Genomic DNA, 18,093 nt, shown 5'->3' with positions numbered 1-18,093 from the left:
CAAATGGGAATTTACAGAAATCTACATATAGATGAAGTAATACAATGCATACATAAAATCTCATGAATAAAATGTAAGTATTAAATAGATACATATATAATCTTTTTTTTTTGGTTTTTACGAGACAGGGTTTCTCTGTATTGTTTTGGAGGCTGTCGGTCCAGCCTGGCCTCAAACTCACAGAGATCTGCCTACCTCTGCCTCCCGAGTGCTGGGATTAAAGACATATATAATCTTATCTATCACATATATCCCTAGTGTTTCTTAAATATTGAATATGACTGACTATGACTTACACTGTACATTATTATTATTTGGTTTTTCAAGACAGGGTACCTCTGTATTGTTTTGGAGTCTGTCCTAGAACTCGCTCTGTAGACTAGGCTGTCCTGGAACTCACAGAGATCCAGCTGCCTCTGCCTATTGAGTACTGAGATTAAAGGAGTGTGTCAGTGTACACTGTACATTTTAAAATGTATTATTTCCATTGTTAGGCAGAATCTCATTACCTGGCAGAGGCTGCCATGGAACTTGGTATGTAAGCTAGGTTGACCTCAAACTCATGGCAATCCTCCCATCTCAGTCTTTTGAATGCTGAGATTACAGAATGAGCTCCAGTGTCCTGCCTCAAAATGTTTTAATTCAACATACGGCAGCATAGACCTAACTCTTTCTTGCACACACATCTTGAGATGGAAGGACTTGGCTTTCACCCATCTTAGATTCATGTGTCTACACTCTGCCTCTTTTTTTGTACTCTCTCGAGTCTCTTCAGTGCTAACTCCAGCGTCCATTTGATGTGCATCCTGAATTGCAACCAACGTTTCTTTTTTTCGAGTGACAGTGGCTAGTGTTTCAAGAGATGTTCAAAGAACACTAAGTCCGTAGCTTCTGCTTTGAGGTCTTGGAAGAACAGGACTGACATTTCAGTTGGTCTCATCTATCTTCAGAGACTCTCCTGAAACTCAGTACTCAATAGTCACCAAGGAACTGAAATCACTTTAGATGACCGCTTCTTCTATCCAGGTTAAGAGTGTTTGGAGAAAGCAAATGACAGAGATCAGCACACCTGTTCCATCTCACTACATGTTAAAACTTGTGTGATCTTACCAATGGACTTGCTAAATATGCTTCATTTATCACTATGCCAAGGGTAACTTTCCTTCCAGACTTCCATAAGAAAAGGAAAGACAAAAGAAATAAATATGAGAATTTGTTTGGATAGTCATGTCTACTACTAATGGGAACACCTGCCCCCTGTGGCCCTTTCATAGCACATAAAGTTTAGCCTGCCAATGGAATGCAATGAAGTCTATTAGGCCATTGACATAGAGATACTTAAGACTCAATGCCCCATCCATAAAAGAGAAACACAAATAAAATATGCATATAAGCAACCAAACGAACAAGTTTACACTGTAATTCTGTTGTTACAATATTTGCTTGGTAATGCTGGTTACTTTAAAGAGAAGTCAGAAAAAAATGCAGCTAAGAAAATGAGCCATTCTAAAGTCACAGTTCTATGACCCAGCATCCTTCTAGAGCTACAGACTAACAAGTGCACAGTTACCATACTCAAGCCACAAATGGTCCCTTCTGCTGCAGGCATGAACTTGGTTTCACATCTGTGGCCCACGCGGTGGCACCAGAGTGATTTGCAAATATCCTGAAAGGGGAAAAAAGGTCGGGGTAAGACTGATAATACACAAAAAATGCAAACAGTCAAAGCTTTGGGGGACAGTATTTTATTTTGGGGTGGATGCAATCAGACAAACTCCTCAAAGTACAGGCAAGTCAAGTTGATGGCAGTACAGCAATTTGTTGTAGTAAGTAGATAAACACAAAGTTCCTTTGAAGCTTTGAAGCATGTTTATATGTATTTAGTGATGGGAGGCAGCACTAGTTAATATTCAGAGGACTGACAATTTAGACCTAAGTGGTGTGTGTGTGTGGGGGGGGGTCAGTTCTCTCCTTTCACTGCTTGAGTCCTGGCACTCAAATTCAGGCCATCAGACTTAGAAGCAAGCACCATTACCCACTGAGCCATCTCCCTGGGCCAAAGAGATGGGTTTTCTGATGATAGTGGAAATAGCCTGGGTGGCAGAACAGATCAAGAAAGGAATACAGCAAACCTGACTCAGTCTGTGTCCCCAGCATGTTTTAGAACACCTAGAAGCTATAGGTCCCTTTTTTTCTCTAGTTGTCACTGTAAAAATTATCAAACTATCACCTGCCCCCACCTCTAGAGGTGTTCTCAAGGATAGATGACATAATACACGGTTAGGGACCATCCAGCCTGGCACACACAGTTCCTAATATCTTTGCTATTATTGTCACCACCATCATTACTTTCTTAGCTTAGTGATTTTCCAATAGTATGGCAACTTAATTCTGACACCAGATCTATGAGGTAATTTATAGGATCAGGAGTCAGCGTCTCAGCAGACAGAATCAGGGCTGCCATCTATATGGTCTTTCATATCAAGGTACTGTAGAGTTGAAGGCAGTTATTGAGCAAGAGATGTGAGGGGTGTAGATCAGACTGGAGGAGGAAGAGTTCTTCATAGAAACAATTCAAATTGATCTTATGGAAAGACTAGAGGCATCTTCCATCCATTTGGAACAAAGGTCATTTTGCTAGTGAGCTTTTTCAATCCTAGTGTCAGTTCAAGCCATATCTTTGAAGACCAAAGATGTTTCTTTCCTACAGTCAATGAAAAACCATGACCCATACCTATAGCGGCCATCAAAATGATCCTGGCACAGAGCAAAAAAGGGGGGAGATCTTAAGAAAATAGAAAAAGGAGTTGGGGAGGGTGGTCTAGACACCGCAGCCAAAGCCAAGCCACAGGGCTGAGACAAGGGGCAGCTGGAGAAGAGCAGGCAAAACACAGGGATTCCAGAATGAAATGAGACAGGCTGTACGGACATGTTATTTCCCCTGTGGTGAAGTGCAGAAGTCAAGTGTAATTACAGCCGACGACATGCTTTAACGACCACAAAACCCTCTGAGAAAACTCCCTTTCAAAGTAAACAAAAAGGGGAGCTTGCACTCTTTTGCTGGTACCTCCCTCTTTTCCCCCCTCGGTATATCCCACTTCATCTTATCTATAATTACCTGGACTTAAGTCATAATTTAAGAGAAAGAGAAATAACCACAGAGACCCTAAGGTCTCATGTTGCCTGGATATGATCCCCCCACCTCAACAAGACCACATATTTAAGCAATGCTGGCTGTACTGGGTCCTGTCATTTGCTGACCTATGTTCTCTGGTTATATTCCACAAGACAAGTTCCTTCGAGTAAAATATGACATGTTGAAATTGTTAAAAGCATCTGAAAATGCAAGTTCTATAGAGTGTGTTCATATCCAGATGTTCACCGGGGCATCTAAAACTGTACCATCATGTTGACATTACCTTCAAAATGTCCCCTGAATCTGAATGCTTCCCCCATCCATTGCTGTTACCCTGTTCCCAGCCACTTTGCCTGTGCCTTAATGTCATACCCTCTATCACAAACCTAGTTGTTCTGTTAGTCTCCATCTTTACCCAGTGAATTCTCTACAGGGAACTACCTGAAAAATGGCCCATAGCTGTATGTGACTTTTGCCATAGTTATATCTTATACTATTGAGAATCAGATATGGTATGTGGCAATCATACTGGATAGCAGAGCACAGTCCTGTCATCGTAGATGGCTATGCAGGACAGCATTATGAGCTAGAGGGATTCTTCCATGTAAATCAGTCAGTTCATGTGATAATGTGATGCTGTCTCACTTGGCTCAGAGGAAATCCAGAGTCCTTCCTGGCCCCCTCTAAGTCAGTCACTGAATCCTCTTTATCCCACTGATCTCATCCTTTACAGGTCAACTCTTGCTGTGGTGGTTTCATTTCCTTGACTGTGATAAAACTCCCAACCAAAAGCAATTCAGAGGAGGAAACCTGAATTGCAAATAACAGTTCCAGGTTACAGTTCATCCTAGCAGAGAAGTTATATATCAGGACCTTGAAGCAGCTAGTCATGTTACATCCATGGTCAGATCAGGGAAAGTATCAGTGAATGGATAATTGTTTGCTTGTCCTAAAGCTGGCTTTCTCCTCCCTTGTACTATTCAGAACCCTGGCTAGGGAATGGTCCTTCCCACAGTGGACGTGTCTTCCTATATCAATTATCAATTGTTAACAATCAATTAACAGTCAATATAATATTCCATATACATTCCCACAGGCCAAATGGACCCAGATAATTCCTTATTAAGACTCCCTTCCCCAGGTGATTCTAGGTTGTGTCAGGTTGACAGTTAAAACTAACCAGCACACCCGCTTATAGCTGTTCCATCCACACTGGCGTGGCACTCTGAAAGTGCCTCCAGGTTGCTCTGAACACCAGCCTTTGCAATCTTCTTCTATCTATATCTTCAACAACCTGAATACCTAACAATGACTCATTTTCTTGTTTCCTTCAATTCTGCCTAAAGTTCCATTTGAGAACTCATGTTTGTGTGTGTGTGTGTGTGTGTGTGTGTGTGTATTCATTCCTGTGCATGTATATGAGTTTGTGTTTGTGAGTGTCAGATCTTCACACATGCTCTACCACTTAGCAACATCCAAGCATCACTAATTAAAATTTAATCATCTGCCATCCAATCAACCTCCAACCTATTTATTCCAAAGTCATTTCACCAATAATTTATTTGTTTATAATATTCTCCATGTTGTATCATCCTACTTGCTAACACAGTGCCACTGCTACAAAGTCAGGATATAAGGTAGACTTCAATAAATATTTTCAACAAGTCAATAAGTGCCCACATGAAGAAACTGGAGAATAGCTACACTAGAGAATTAACAGAACACCTGAAAGCTCTAGAACATAAAGAAGCAAACTCACCCAGGAGGAGTAGATGCCAGGAAATAATCAAATTGAGAGCTGAAATCAATCAAGTATAAACAAAGAAAACAATACAAAGAATCAATGAAACAAAGAGTTGATTATTTTAGAAAATCAACAGGATAGACAAACCTTTATCCAACCTAATCAAAAGACAGAGAGAGAACAAACTAATTTAAAAAATCAGAAATGAAAAGGGGGACATAACAACAGACACTGGGGAAATTAGAGAATCATCAGGTCATACTTTGAAAACCGGACTCCACAAAATTCGAAAATTTAAAAGAAATGGATGATTTTCTGGATAGACATCACTTACCAAAATTAAATCAAGGACAGATAAACAATTTAAATAGATCTATAACCCCTAAAGAAATAGAAGCATCCATAAAAAGTCTTCCAACCAAAAATTTTGGGGCCAGATGATTTCAGTGCAGAATTCTACCAGAAATTCAAGAAAGAGCTAATACAATACTCCTCAAATTGTTCCACACAATAGAAGGGTCACTGCCAAACTCTTTTTTCAAGGCTACAATTACCTTAGTACCCAAATCAGACAAAGACACAACTAAGATAGGGAACTACAGACTAATCTCCCTCATGAATATTGATGCAAAAATAATAAAATACTGGTAAATCAAATCCAAGAACACATAAAAAAAATCATACACCATGATCAAGTAGGCTTCATCCCATGGAATCAGGGATGGTTCAACATATGAAAATCCATCAGTGTAATCCATCATATAAACAAACTGAAAAAGAATAACCACATGATCATCTCACTAGATGCTGAAGAAAAGCCTTTGACAAAATTCAACACCCCTTCATGATAAAGGTCTTGGAAAGATCAGGGATAACAGGAACATACCTAAATATAATAAAAGCAATACACAGCAGACTGACAGCCAACATCAAACTAAAATATCTGTCTTTATAATTGGAAAACATTCTCACTGTTAGTAAGTAATCTGTAATTCTTAAGAGGAGTCTTCATCTAAAAATGTACCAGTAGTGGCACACACCTTTAATTCTAGCACTGGGGAGACACATGCAGGTGGAACTTTGTGAATTTGAGGTCAGCTTGGTCTATATAGTTTTAGGACAGCCTGGTCCATATAGTGAGACTCCACTCAGAAAAACTATGAGACTCTTGACAAAATATTTTTAAAAACATAATGAACCTGGGTACTGCTGGGATTCACTTCCAAGGAAGAGAACTTACCAAGCATGCAAGAGGCTCTAGGTTCAATCCAGAATTGAAAAGAAACAACAAAAATCCTACTCTCATCACTAAGAGTTTCCTCTATATTACTTGATTGATTCCACAATTATTCTCTTCCATGTGCTAATCGGAAAAATTGGACTCAGCAAAAGTCTAATGAATTTCAACCACTCTCAGCATTAAATCTCTACCAGGCTAGAACTAAGTAAGACACCTTGTGTTTAATCTTACTACTAAAGCTTTTAAGTGGAAGCAGTAATTAAAAAGCAGCAACCAACAGACGACGTCATAGGTATCACTATAAGAATCAAATTTGCTGAGTTATAATTTGTAATAATATGCACCCATTGTAAGCATATGGTTCTCAAAGCTCTGACAAAATATATACACCATTGTAGCTTCTACCACAATCAAGACAGGACATTAGTGTCATCCTCCAAAATACCCATCTTAGAGGCAACCACCATTCTGATATCCACACTGAAATGCTTATCCTTAAATTTGGGCATTTTCTTCAACATGTAGATTTTAGTTCTCCATGTATCTGTGTATAGTAATTTTTTATGAAATAAATACATCAGTTTTTTTGTCTAGTCATTTGTCATTGTCTAAAGGTTCTTCTGAAGTTTGCCTCCAGTCTTTGACTTTTGTCAATCAAGCATTAGCTAAGAACACTTTCCAAATAAGTCATTTTGTCCTAACTACCTCCTAAGATTACTGTCAGACACTTGGAGGGGATTTTCTAGATCCATGGGTAAAAATATGTGTATAAAGATATATAGCTATTTCTAAAGAAATCAATGGTTATCTTTCCTTCATTTTCAAAGATTTCATTCAAAAATATAACAAGAATTCATTCCATGGTGACTCAGAAGCCTGGGCCTTAGTGTTTTCTTTTGTATTAGTACTCTATGTGTGATTTTAGATTATTTAACTTCTATTTCCTTGCTGCTGCGCTTAAGGGGAACAATAAGTAATGTCATGCATCCTCCACCAGTAGTTTAATGGGATACTGGAGTCAGACAAAGAGAGCGCTAGGGAAAAAAACTGAATTATAGACAAAGAAGAATTGGAATATGGCTGCAATCTGTGTTCCGGGTGGCCTGCTAACACAGTCTCTACATTGTTAAACTAACTGCACCTCTCCTTTTGCAGATAGAGGGGAAAGCCAAAGTCTGTGTTGGAGGCAAGGTATCTCTAGAAGATTGTTAGATAAATGTGTGTCCTTTAGCCAAACAGCACAAATACAAGCAATGCTGAGAATGTCTCGTGGTGTGCACACCCAGATGCCATCTCTTTTTGCATGCACATATGCGTCTGGTATGCATAAGTGTGTATGCATGTTTGAATGTGGAGGGGCATTTGTGTGCATATGCATTTAGAGGCCAGAGGTCAATCCACTTTATTGAGACAAGGTCTGTTACTGAAGCTGAAGTTCACCGATTCTTCCAGGTTACCCAAAGATCCCCCATCCTGTCTTGCCTTCTGAGTCTCAGGATTACAAGCTAGCTGTCATGTTCAACAACCTGAATTTTAAGTGGGTGCTGAAGATCCAATTATGGTTCTCAAAGTTTACCCACTGAGTCATCTCTCTAGCCTAAACTGCTCTATCACATAAATCACCCATGCTTTTTCAAGGGAAAGATGAGAGGGAGGAGGACAGCAGCATCTACTTTATGAAAACATGAATGCCTAAAACAGTGAACCTTAGCCATTGTTACAAGGCCAATACAAAGGATCTACTGTTATGTCAGACAAATAGCTAAGTAGATTTTGCACCAGCTGACACAAGAAATATGCACAGATGATGACAGTGTGGGATCATAAGCTCATAATGGTGATACATAAGATGGAGCCCAGAGGAAGGACTGTTAAAATGTCTGTGGGGAAAAATAGAGGCATATCCTGGGCCACATCTTTAACAGAATGAATGATTACATGTTTGTCATACAGAAGGCTGTGCAGTATTCTAGAATGGGAAATCCATTGACAAGGGCTTGTACACATGAGAAAGGAAATATTAAATAGAATATTTGAAGGTGTATAAGGGGATGATATAACTAGGATGTAAGCTTGTGAGGAAAGGTATAGATGATGTGATATATTACAGAGTATTTATGAGAAGATTCTAGAAACTTTCTATTTATTCTCTCTTCTTTAAGCCCAATGTCAAATTTTTAGAGGAAATATACCCATATCCTAATGCCTTCTGGGAGAAACACTATCTGAAATGATGGGCACTAGTATTCGAATGTCTTCCCCCAAATTTCTATTTGGCTTCAAATTCTCTCAGTGGGCCAATCAATATAAATGTCTGAGCCCAAGCTATAAGCCAAGAATCATCTCTGAGGTATCCCCATTTGTCCTACTCATGTTCATTGCAGGAAGGGTACCAGCACACAAGCATTAGCTGACTCCTGTGCCATGTTTCAGATCTCTCAACAAACACCAATTCAACTTGCTTAGCAAGGGACCATTTCTCTTTAAGTGTATAGTCACTGAGTGAATGTTTTTCTCATCAGTTTCTGGGGAGGTAACTCTCTTTTAGATCTGTCTAAATGGCATGTAACCCTAAGTCAGGTTACTCACTCATTTTCATGAATACTACTCTGTCCTGGGTGTGGTTTGAACTCCCAGCACCCATATATTGGGACTTTATTTTTCAGTGTGTCAATGTTGGGAGGTGCAGTCATTATCAAATGGGGTCTAGTGGGAAGATTTAAGGTGAGTGAAGGAATGCCCTTGACAGGGGTTACTGTGCAGCTGTTTCCTTCTAATTGAAACACTCCCTCCTGGAGGGAGGCCCTTAGTTGTCAGGAAGTACAGGAAACTCAGTCCCTGGAAGATTCAGAGGCCTTTTCCCCAAAGTTACACAAGCAATAACCAATCGCTCAGGGAGATTCTTCATCTGTCCAAGCTGCCTCCAAGTTTTTCAGAGAGCTGTGGGGATGGGATGCAGCTTTTTTAAGGGAGCACCCATGCTAGGTGGGAACTTGTGTGATACTCCAATTTGTAAGTCATCCATGTACCTGCAAGGAAACCTAAGAAATTCATTGGTTCACTAAACTAGACTTGGGTGGAATGGTCTCTTTGATCTGTTGTTAGTGTCCTATCTGAGGGAGGGGGCAGAGAAATGTATTTATGTCTCTCCAGGAAATTTCACACGACAGGGATTAAGATATTTCTCCTTAGACTCTGGTTAGTTCTCATGTGAGTAGCGACAGGATGAAATCAACCCAGCTCTGGCTCCACTATCTTTCAGTCTGGCTTAACACTTGCCATGGAGTTATTCTCTCTCATAAATGCTCTAGCTATGGACGTCATCCACATTGTGACACAGTTAGAAAAACCCTCACTAGAGTTGCTCAACCTCAGTGCTACACCTCCATGAACCACCCATTAACTGTCACCTAAAGTAACCTTCTTTCCCCACACGTGGCTTTGTTACTGCCTTCAGACAACAGTGTTGTTTGCTATGCAAGTGAAATTTGAGGATGGGAAAGGAGGTAGAGTAGGCAGGAGTTAAAAAAATTCTCAGATGCCTCTGCTTCTATGAAGAAGTCCAGTGCACTGGTGGCAGATACTGAACAGGGAAGGAGAGATCAAGAGGAACTCTCATATGCAGAAGGATACAACTGGACACAGAGAACAAGCCTCACAAATTAGCCAAGGAAGAGTGATTCCCTTCTCCTTATGGATGTGGACACATAGGCCAAATCATTTGTTCAAGAGTCTAGGCAAAGTTGGAATAAGATCTAACCCTAGGTCTGCCTAATCACCAAAGGCAGAGGGTATGTGCAAGTGTATATCTGCATATAAGTGAATGTCCTCCCAGGGGCCAGAGAGTTACAGGAAGTTATAAGGAGCCCAGTGCAGGTTTGGGAATTGAACTCAGGCCCTCTGGAAAAGAAGGACATACTTTTACTCCTGAGCCATCTCTCCAGTCTTGCACGCATGCTTTTAGCTACCCTGTGAGCCTGCCTTTCTAGGAGGAATGACAGTGGGAGGAGTTCATGAACACTGAAGGGAAACAGCAGAGAGAGAAAATGATGGCAGCACAACAAAGCCTTAAAGATAAATGTAAAAATTTAAAAATGGAATTTCATTGTTTAGAAAATCCTGTTTTGTTGTTGTTAGAAAATAAAAGGATGCTATGTATGACCTGTAGGGGGTATGGCCATGACTCAGGTTATAAACAAGACTAGGAAAATACCAAGAGCTGGTTCACAGGGAAAACAAGTCCATACTCAGGAGCTATCAATCAATATCCCCCTCCCATCCATCGGCATCTTAAACCACCTCTCTGTTAGCCCAGACTCCCTAGCTCCCCTCCCAGACATCCAGACATCCCTGAGCCGTTCATCACTTCAGTTCTTTTCATTTAGAATTTTCAATTCCCTTCGCTATGCTTTCCAGGGTCAACTAAGGCTGAGATACCATCTTTTAAAAATATGATGTGGCACTAGAAAATGATGAAGGTGGGGTAGTGACACCCTTCTCACTGCCTGACAGAGAACAGGCATGATCCCAGTGGAAGGGGCCTCATTCAGGAACGCCTTTGTATTTCTAAAGGAAACCATACTTATTACTAGCTCTGTACTTAGAATGTGCACACATTAGATGATTGAGAAAGCTAGTGATCTAAGAATGACGCAAACAGATGGCACACTTAGGAGAGAGAGAGCCTACTTAGTGGATGGGTTATTCCACCTAATGTTATGGCTTAACTTGCAATTGAAACAGCTATAAATTTGCTCATTAAAAAAACTATAACACATAATATAAAACCTGTATGTCCTGAAGGATATGGCCAAAGGATGAAGCCATGGACTAGTTTTTTTTTAATGGCAACGCTTTTAAGTTACATTAACTTATATGGCTCCATATTAAGCCTGTGACTGGATAGACACTGTTTCTCAAAAATGGACTTTTATTTTATAGGTGAGATGACTTACTGAAAATCACTATGTGCTTAAAACTGCAGAGATAGCATACAAGTCACAACAGTGGCTGCTGGACTGCTATGTTAGATTAAAGGGAAACTGGTGTCCAACAAAGGAGAGGTTTAACTTCCACGTGGGTGATTGGTTTTGTTTAGATTTCATCATTTGAGAGTTCTGTGGCTTTGGGCAAGCTGGATACCTTCTCTGGGATGTAGGTGAAAGGGGGGCAATAACTTTTACTTCAAAGTGTTTTTGAAGATGGAGGTCAAATACAATAAATCTTTCAGTGGAATGCCTCGTGCAGGACAGAGGGTCATGCAGAAACTGCTGGGAACGATGGTGGTGGTATTTAGGATTGCAGAATTGCTGCTGCTATGCATGGCTGGCTGCTGGTGGTGGTGGAGAAGGAGCAATAGGGGGAGAAATGGGGAGAGGTAGAAATAGTATGGGAAGGACAATCTACCAACTTCCCTAATTCCCATGAGTCCAAGTACCTAAGACTTCCACATTTTCCACTGAATGCCAGAAATAAACTAACTTTAAACTTATGGAGCATTTTATGGGTATAGGTACTGCAATGCTGTCAGGAATGCATTTCTTGACAGAGTGCAATAAGGCCTCTCTTGCTTCTACATATTAGAGTTTTGTTTTTTCCCACTTATTTATGCTATCTTGCTTCTAGGAGTCAATGCAAAAAATAATGCTAAGATTATTAAAGAGGCTGTCAACTTTCTGTTATCAAGGAGTGTCTGCTATAATAGTCTTCTTACATGATGAAGGGCACATGATGTTTATTCATGTAATGGTGATTTTAAGCACTTCACTTTAAAAGCACAGAAAGACAACAAAAGCCATGATTAGCAAGAACGATCATTCTCAGTTTGCTTCAAGGAATAAAGCCCACATGTAAGAAGTAGGGGATTTTCCTCCAAGGACACAGACAACTGGTATTTAAACCAGGCATACATAGTCTATGGGGGATAAGCCTGGATAATTCATTGACAGGAAAATTACCACTTAATTATCATGCCAAACAAATGACATTTTAGAGATAACCCAGATGCTAACCTTTGGCCTCAGCAAACCAAATGTTTATCCTTTTGGTAGGTACATGGGCACATGGCACATCCTTAATGCAAGTTAGAAATCATGAGGAAGCATACCTTCATAACCCCAAGGCTGCACAGCTTGGCTTTGGCTCCAAATTGCCACTTACACTGTGTGTCGGCATCATAAATCTGTCCTGGGAGTTTGTCCGGATATTTATACTGTCCTGTGTGCTTGGGCTCATCCACCAGACAGCCAGCCTGTGGTGTGCTGCATTGATAACACATCCTTATTAACAGCTCTGTTCATCTGTGACCTTTCCATTTAAAACTGCACCTCTGTGAGTGCAGTCATGCAAAGAAACATAGGATGTGCTTAGAGAAACAGGCATGTGTTTAGAGTTAAAAAGTACATTTTATTGCAAAGAGCAAGTCCTGTCTAAAAGGCTGGAATGCATACAGTCATAAAGGGCTTTACAGGGGGCTGGAAGTTCTATAACCAACGCGCATTAGGATTGGTTAGAAGTTGGGAAGTGTAAATATAAGTAAAATCTCCCTTCCACAGTCTCATTCAACAACATTGGGCATTTTTACTGAGCGTCTACTGTGGGGCAAGAATTAGCTTAAGAAATTAAAGCAAATAATGGGTCATATACAGAGGATATCTGTTCTCATGGAGTTTTAAATGATACCGTGCTTCTTAAAGATAAGAGCAAGAAGAAATAAAGATGTTCTTTGTCTCAGATACATTTTATAAACAAAGTTATACCACAAATAAACAGAAAGTTTCTAGGTATGCTGTTGCAGGCCTAGAATCCTAGCACTTAGGAAGTAGAAGCAGGGGGCTCAGGAGCTCACGGTCATCCTTTACTACATGAGTCGTTCAAGGTCAGCCTAGGCATGCACAGGAGACATTGTGTAAAAATAAAAGCATCCCATAAAATAAACATTATAATCAGGTACATAGGCAGAAAAGCTTCCCTGAGGGGTGCCTTGGTGAGATATGTTGAGAACATGGTATGGATATTTTTTTTAATCACCTTATCCTCATTTACTTATATAATCAAACTGTGCTGTCACTGAGAGGTTAATTAGTATGTGATAATAAATGCAATTTTGGAGTCAGACTATATACCATGCACCCATAATGACGTTGTATAATTCTTGTAAACCTCTTTAGTGGTGATGACTCCCATAAGGGTTGTCATTTGGCTCAAGCAAGAAAACGTAATGTACCTAGCACAGCAGAGAAGGCAATGCCAATTGCTGCTGTAACTATCATTACCACCCAAAGCCCTAACTGCAGTAACCTCATGATGGAAATTCAATCCATGTGGAGCTAATCTCAATTTACAGTACTTATTGATTTCATCCTTCCATGAAGTAGAACATACAATGTCAACCCCCAAACAATGACCTCAAAATTAATATGAAAATATATGGGGCCACAGCTTATAATAAATCAGCAAACAGCTATCAATTTTTTATTATGTTTTGGGCATCAGGCAACTATTCATGCTCACATTTAATCTTCCTTGTTGATGTATCTTGATAATTCTGTGACCATTTCCAACTGATATACTATAGCATAGGTATGAGCATATCAGGAACATCAATTTGTAATGAAACTTCACTAACATCTTGTCAAAGGGAACAATCAGAAGCCAGGTGCCATTGTGAATCAATGTGGACTAAAAAGATATAGATACATGCCTATCATTGACCATAGACTTTTTTAAAAAGATGTACTATTTTTTTACTTATGTATATGTGTCCCTGTGTATAGATGCTTGTACAGGTCAGAAAAGTGTGTTAGGTCCCCTAGAATTGGAACAATAGGTATTTGTGAGCCACCCAACATGGGTGCTGACAACCAAACTCAGGTCCTCAGCAAGAGCAGCAGTCATTCTTAATTGCTTAACCATTTCTCCAGCCCTGAGTTCATTTTCAAAACATAAATCCAACACTGGCTCTCCTAAGTCCTAAAAGCTGGTAGGTTAGAGTAAGATAATTAGTCACAGTACAAAGTTTATACATCTAGGAGTCTTAGAAGTTACAAAAGGGGGTAAGTTATGAATTTTAGATCTTGGGGTCAGAATGGATCTAACTGTGAATCTGACACCTACAGCTCCACAGCTGTTATGCTTTAAGCAACACAGCTGACCAATTAGAGACTCAACTAGGATAGGTAGAAATAGGATTGCTGAGAGGATAAGGATACATATATAAAAATTATATATATGTGTATATATAATTTTTCCTTTTAAAGTTACATTTAAATTTACTTGTATGTGCTTGCATGTATGCATGTGCGTGTATGCAAGCAGCACTCAGATGCAACAATGTGAGTGTGTAAGTCAGAGGACAAGTTCAGAGTCCGTGTTCTCTTGAGGTTCCCCAGGTTGGAGTTTAGGTAGCCATGCTTGATAATAGGTGCCTTTACCTACTGGGCAATCTTTCCAGCTTAATAAGGCAGTATGTGGAGGGAATCTAGCACAGTAATAGGTCTTCCATAGATTTTTCAACAACCATATCATTATAATTATAATCAATGCCGTCATAGTAGGAATGTTTAGTCTTTCTCTTCATTGAGATATCAAAAGTCATTTCTATTATCTGCTGTTTGGTTCATTTGGTTCATTGTGGTACTAGAGGCTAAACCTGGTGCTTCATGTATGTTAGGCAAGCATTCTGCTTATGAGTGATAGCTTCAGGCTTCTCTTCTCCTTTTTATTTTTTTAATTTATTTTTCAGTTTAAATTTAGATAAGAAACAAGGTTGCTTCACAAGTCAGTTCCAGGTCCCTCTCCCTTTCCCTCCCCTCCTCCCGTGCCCTCCCCCCAATCCCCCCATTATCCCCTCATTTCCCCAGGGAGGGTGAGGCCCTCCATGGGGATGTCCATAGTCTGTCATTTCATATAGGCCAGGGCCTAGACCCTTCCCCAAGAGTTCAGGGTGAGAGTGCACCTCACATTGTTGGATAGGAGTCCAAAGTCCGTGTGTACTGATCTGCTGCCCAAGGCTCAATAGATTACCTAGGCTTCCTCACTGACACTCACATTCAGGGGGTCTTGATCAGTCCCATGCTGGATTCCCAGGCTGATGCCTGGGATTCAAGAGTTAACCTTTGTCAGGTCAGCTATTTCTGGGGGTTAAACCAGCCCAGTTCTAAGAGTGGATAGAGAAAATGTGGTACATTTACACAATTGAGTACTATCCTTTTTATTTTTTAATTTTCAGGCTGGCCCTGAAATTACTCTGTAGCTCAGGTAGACTATTACCTTTCAATCATTCTATCTCAGCCTCCCAGATAGTCACAATGACTAGACCATCTCACCAGGCCTGGCTTGGATATTTGTTTTCACACCTACTGACCACTGCTGCAGACCTGAGCACAGAACCCAGAACTTTACTCATCTTACCTGAGGAATTTCTTGAGATACTGTCTGCTGCAGGAAGACCATGAAAACACCCCGTTGTTTCCAGTCAGTGTGGGTGACATAATGTTGCCTTCTGCCTTCCTGCAGGGGTTGCCTTCACCATCATGAACCATGCCAAAGCTGAAAGAGAACCCATGCCTTCTGAGAACCCATGTTCCAGGTTACCACCAGAAAAATTAAAAAAGTGCCCCAAGACTCAGCAGACACAAGACCATGGCTTGTTTTCCTAAAACCAAATGTCTCAGATAACTTTTACTCATAAGCAAGAATGATTAAAATTTTCATAGCCAGTACTTTGAAAACTGAGCTCAGTGTATCACTGCCCTAGGCAGGTGGATTACATGTTACCATGTTTAGTTTCTTTTGTACAGAGAATGAGCTGTTCTGGATGTTGGGTGGCATAGGCCTATAATCCCACTCCTTGGGAGGGTAAGGCAGGAGGATCACAAGTTCAAGCCAGCTAGGGAAATGTACTGAGAGATTGTTGCCACATAATAAAAGTGTTGTCTTAGGAAGGATATGATTCAGTGGCGGCGAATGTGCTCACTACACAAAAGAAAAAAATATGTCTTCACCAAAGCAAAATCAAAATGAAAATAAACACCCAGAGAATCAGGTAAGTAATGTGCAGTTCATTTGCAACCCCAAAACCTTAAGCTATGTAATACATGAATTGAAAAGACAGGCATTAATGACTGGTGCTTACTGAATTGGGTGTGTGAGTATGAGTGAGTGTATGTGTTTGTGTGTGTGTGTGTACACACATACAATGTAAGTCAGAAGACAACCTTGGGTATTATTAATTTTTTTTCTTTAAGGCAATGTCTCTCCCTGTCCTAGAATTTGCCAAGTACACTACTAGGATGTCTAGTCAATGATTTCTAGGGAGATGCTAGTTAGGGTTAGCAGTAGGGTTAGGGAGCTGACTCCATATTGCTGGGTGTGGTAGTTTGACTGAGAAAGGCCTTTATGGGTTCATATATTTGGATGTTTTGTCCCAGTTGGTGGAACTATTTGGGATGGACTAAGGGGTGTGGCCTTGTTAGAGGATGTTTGTTATTGGGCTTGGAGGTTTCAAAAGGCCATATCAGGCCCAGTCTTGTTCTCTCTCTGACTTTAGCCTGCTTATCATAATCTAAACTCTCAGCTACTGCTCCTGGACTAAATCTGCCTGATGCCTTGCTCCCTGCCATGTTGATCATGGACTAAGCCCCTGAAACTGTAAGCAAGCCCCAATTAAATGCTTTCCTTTAAAAGCTACACTGACTGTGGTGTCTCTTTACAGCAATAGAACAGTATCCAAAACACTTGGATTATAAGCATGCACCATCATACTTAGCTTTTAATTTGTGTGTGTGTTATTTGGATCAAACTCTTGTCCTTTTGCTTGTGTGGCAGAAGTTTAGCAACTGATCCATCTTCCCACTCAGGCCTCTTTGGAGTCCACAATTTGAAGCTTTATACAAGATGAATCTCATGTATTTGATCATAAGAGGAAGTGTGGTGTGGTAGTTTGAATGTATTTGGCCCCTATAATCTCATAGGGAGTGGCACTATTAGGAGGTGTGGCTTTTTGGAGTGGGTATGGCCTTGTTTGAGGAAGTATGTCACTGTGGGGGCGCCCTTTGAAGTTTCTTATGCTCAGGATACTGCCCAGTGAGTCAGCCAACTTCCTGTTGCCTATAAGTCAAGATGTAAGCACCCTCAGCTCCAGCACCATGTCTGCCTGCCTGCCTGCCTGCCACCATGCTCCCCACCATGTTTGACTGAACCTCTGAACTGTAAGCGAACCACCACAATTAAATGTTTCCTTTGTAAGAGTTGCCATGGTCATGGTGTCTCTTCACAGCAATAGAAACCTAAGACAGAATGCTAAGAAGGAATTACTTAGCCAGTTTCCATAGAAAACAGTATATTGAGAAGCCACTCACTTGTGCCCTGACTCGTGTGCAATGGTGAAGGCCAAGCCAAGTCCTGTGTCTTCATTGATGGTACAACTTCGGTACTTACTGCACATTCCACTGATAGGAGCAAATCCTATTGAAATATCAATTTTAAATATTAGCAGTAATTGGGTATATAGACAATACAGTTTAGCGGAGTAACACATTTAATTGTTTTGCAGAAGAATATTGGATGTCTTTATTGTCACAGGAATTTAGATGCCTTAACTAAATTTATTAATACAGTCAGAGAAATTGATATACTGACAGTTACAACAATGTTTAATGTTAACCTTAGAGTGGCTTTACTAAGTGTGGAATATACTTTCTAATTCTTTCCTGATCTTTCTCTGAAGCAGAAAATATAAACAAGTCCAGATATCATGTATAGATCAAATTTACTTTTCTCACATTCGCAATGTGACACATGTCCCATTTTCCAAAGTTGCCTCCCTACAAGAACAGTTACACAAGCATTCCCATCATTCCTTGGTTCTATCTTGATCAACCTTACAGCAGAAGAATTTCTTCTTCCTATGTTTGAGAGTTAACAACCATTAGAACAAGGGTTGGTGGCCATTTAGGGTTAAATACATGCTTA

At 40.2% G+C, this 18,093-nt stretch overlaps 1 protein-coding gene across 2 annotated transcripts in view; it reads right to left on the bottom strand.

The window, feature by feature from the left end:
- The window catches only part of Adamts18 (ADAM metallopeptidase with thrombospondin type 1 motif 18), a 130,777-nt gene that overhangs the window by 54,489 nt on the left and 58,195 nt on the right, over positions 1–18,093 (bottom strand). Inside the window, exons 7-10 of one of the 2 annotated variants that reach the window (XM_040736509.1) lie at positions 17,481–17,586; positions 15,532–15,669; positions 12,227–12,380; positions 1,571–1,666 (exon numbers count right to left, since the gene is read on the bottom strand). In XM_040736509.1, the coding sequence (XP_040592443.1) occupies positions 1,571–1,666; positions 12,227–12,380; positions 15,532–15,669; positions 17,481–17,586 (494 nt within the window). The remainder of the gene's footprint in view (positions 1–1,570; positions 1,667–12,226; positions 12,381–15,531; positions 15,670–17,480; positions 17,587–18,093) is intronic. The other variant, XM_040736515.1, reaches the window with a different exon arrangement.

Source organism: Mesocricetus auratus, unplaced genomic scaffold, assembly GCF_017639785.1.
Source record: "Mesocricetus auratus isolate SY011 unplaced genomic scaffold, BCM_Maur_2.0 Super-Scaffold_6723, whole genome shotgun sequence".
Classification (NCBI taxonomy): Eukaryota; Metazoa; Chordata; class Mammalia; order Rodentia; family Cricetidae; genus Mesocricetus; species Mesocricetus auratus.
This window is presented reverse-complemented; position numbering and strand designations above follow the sequence as displayed.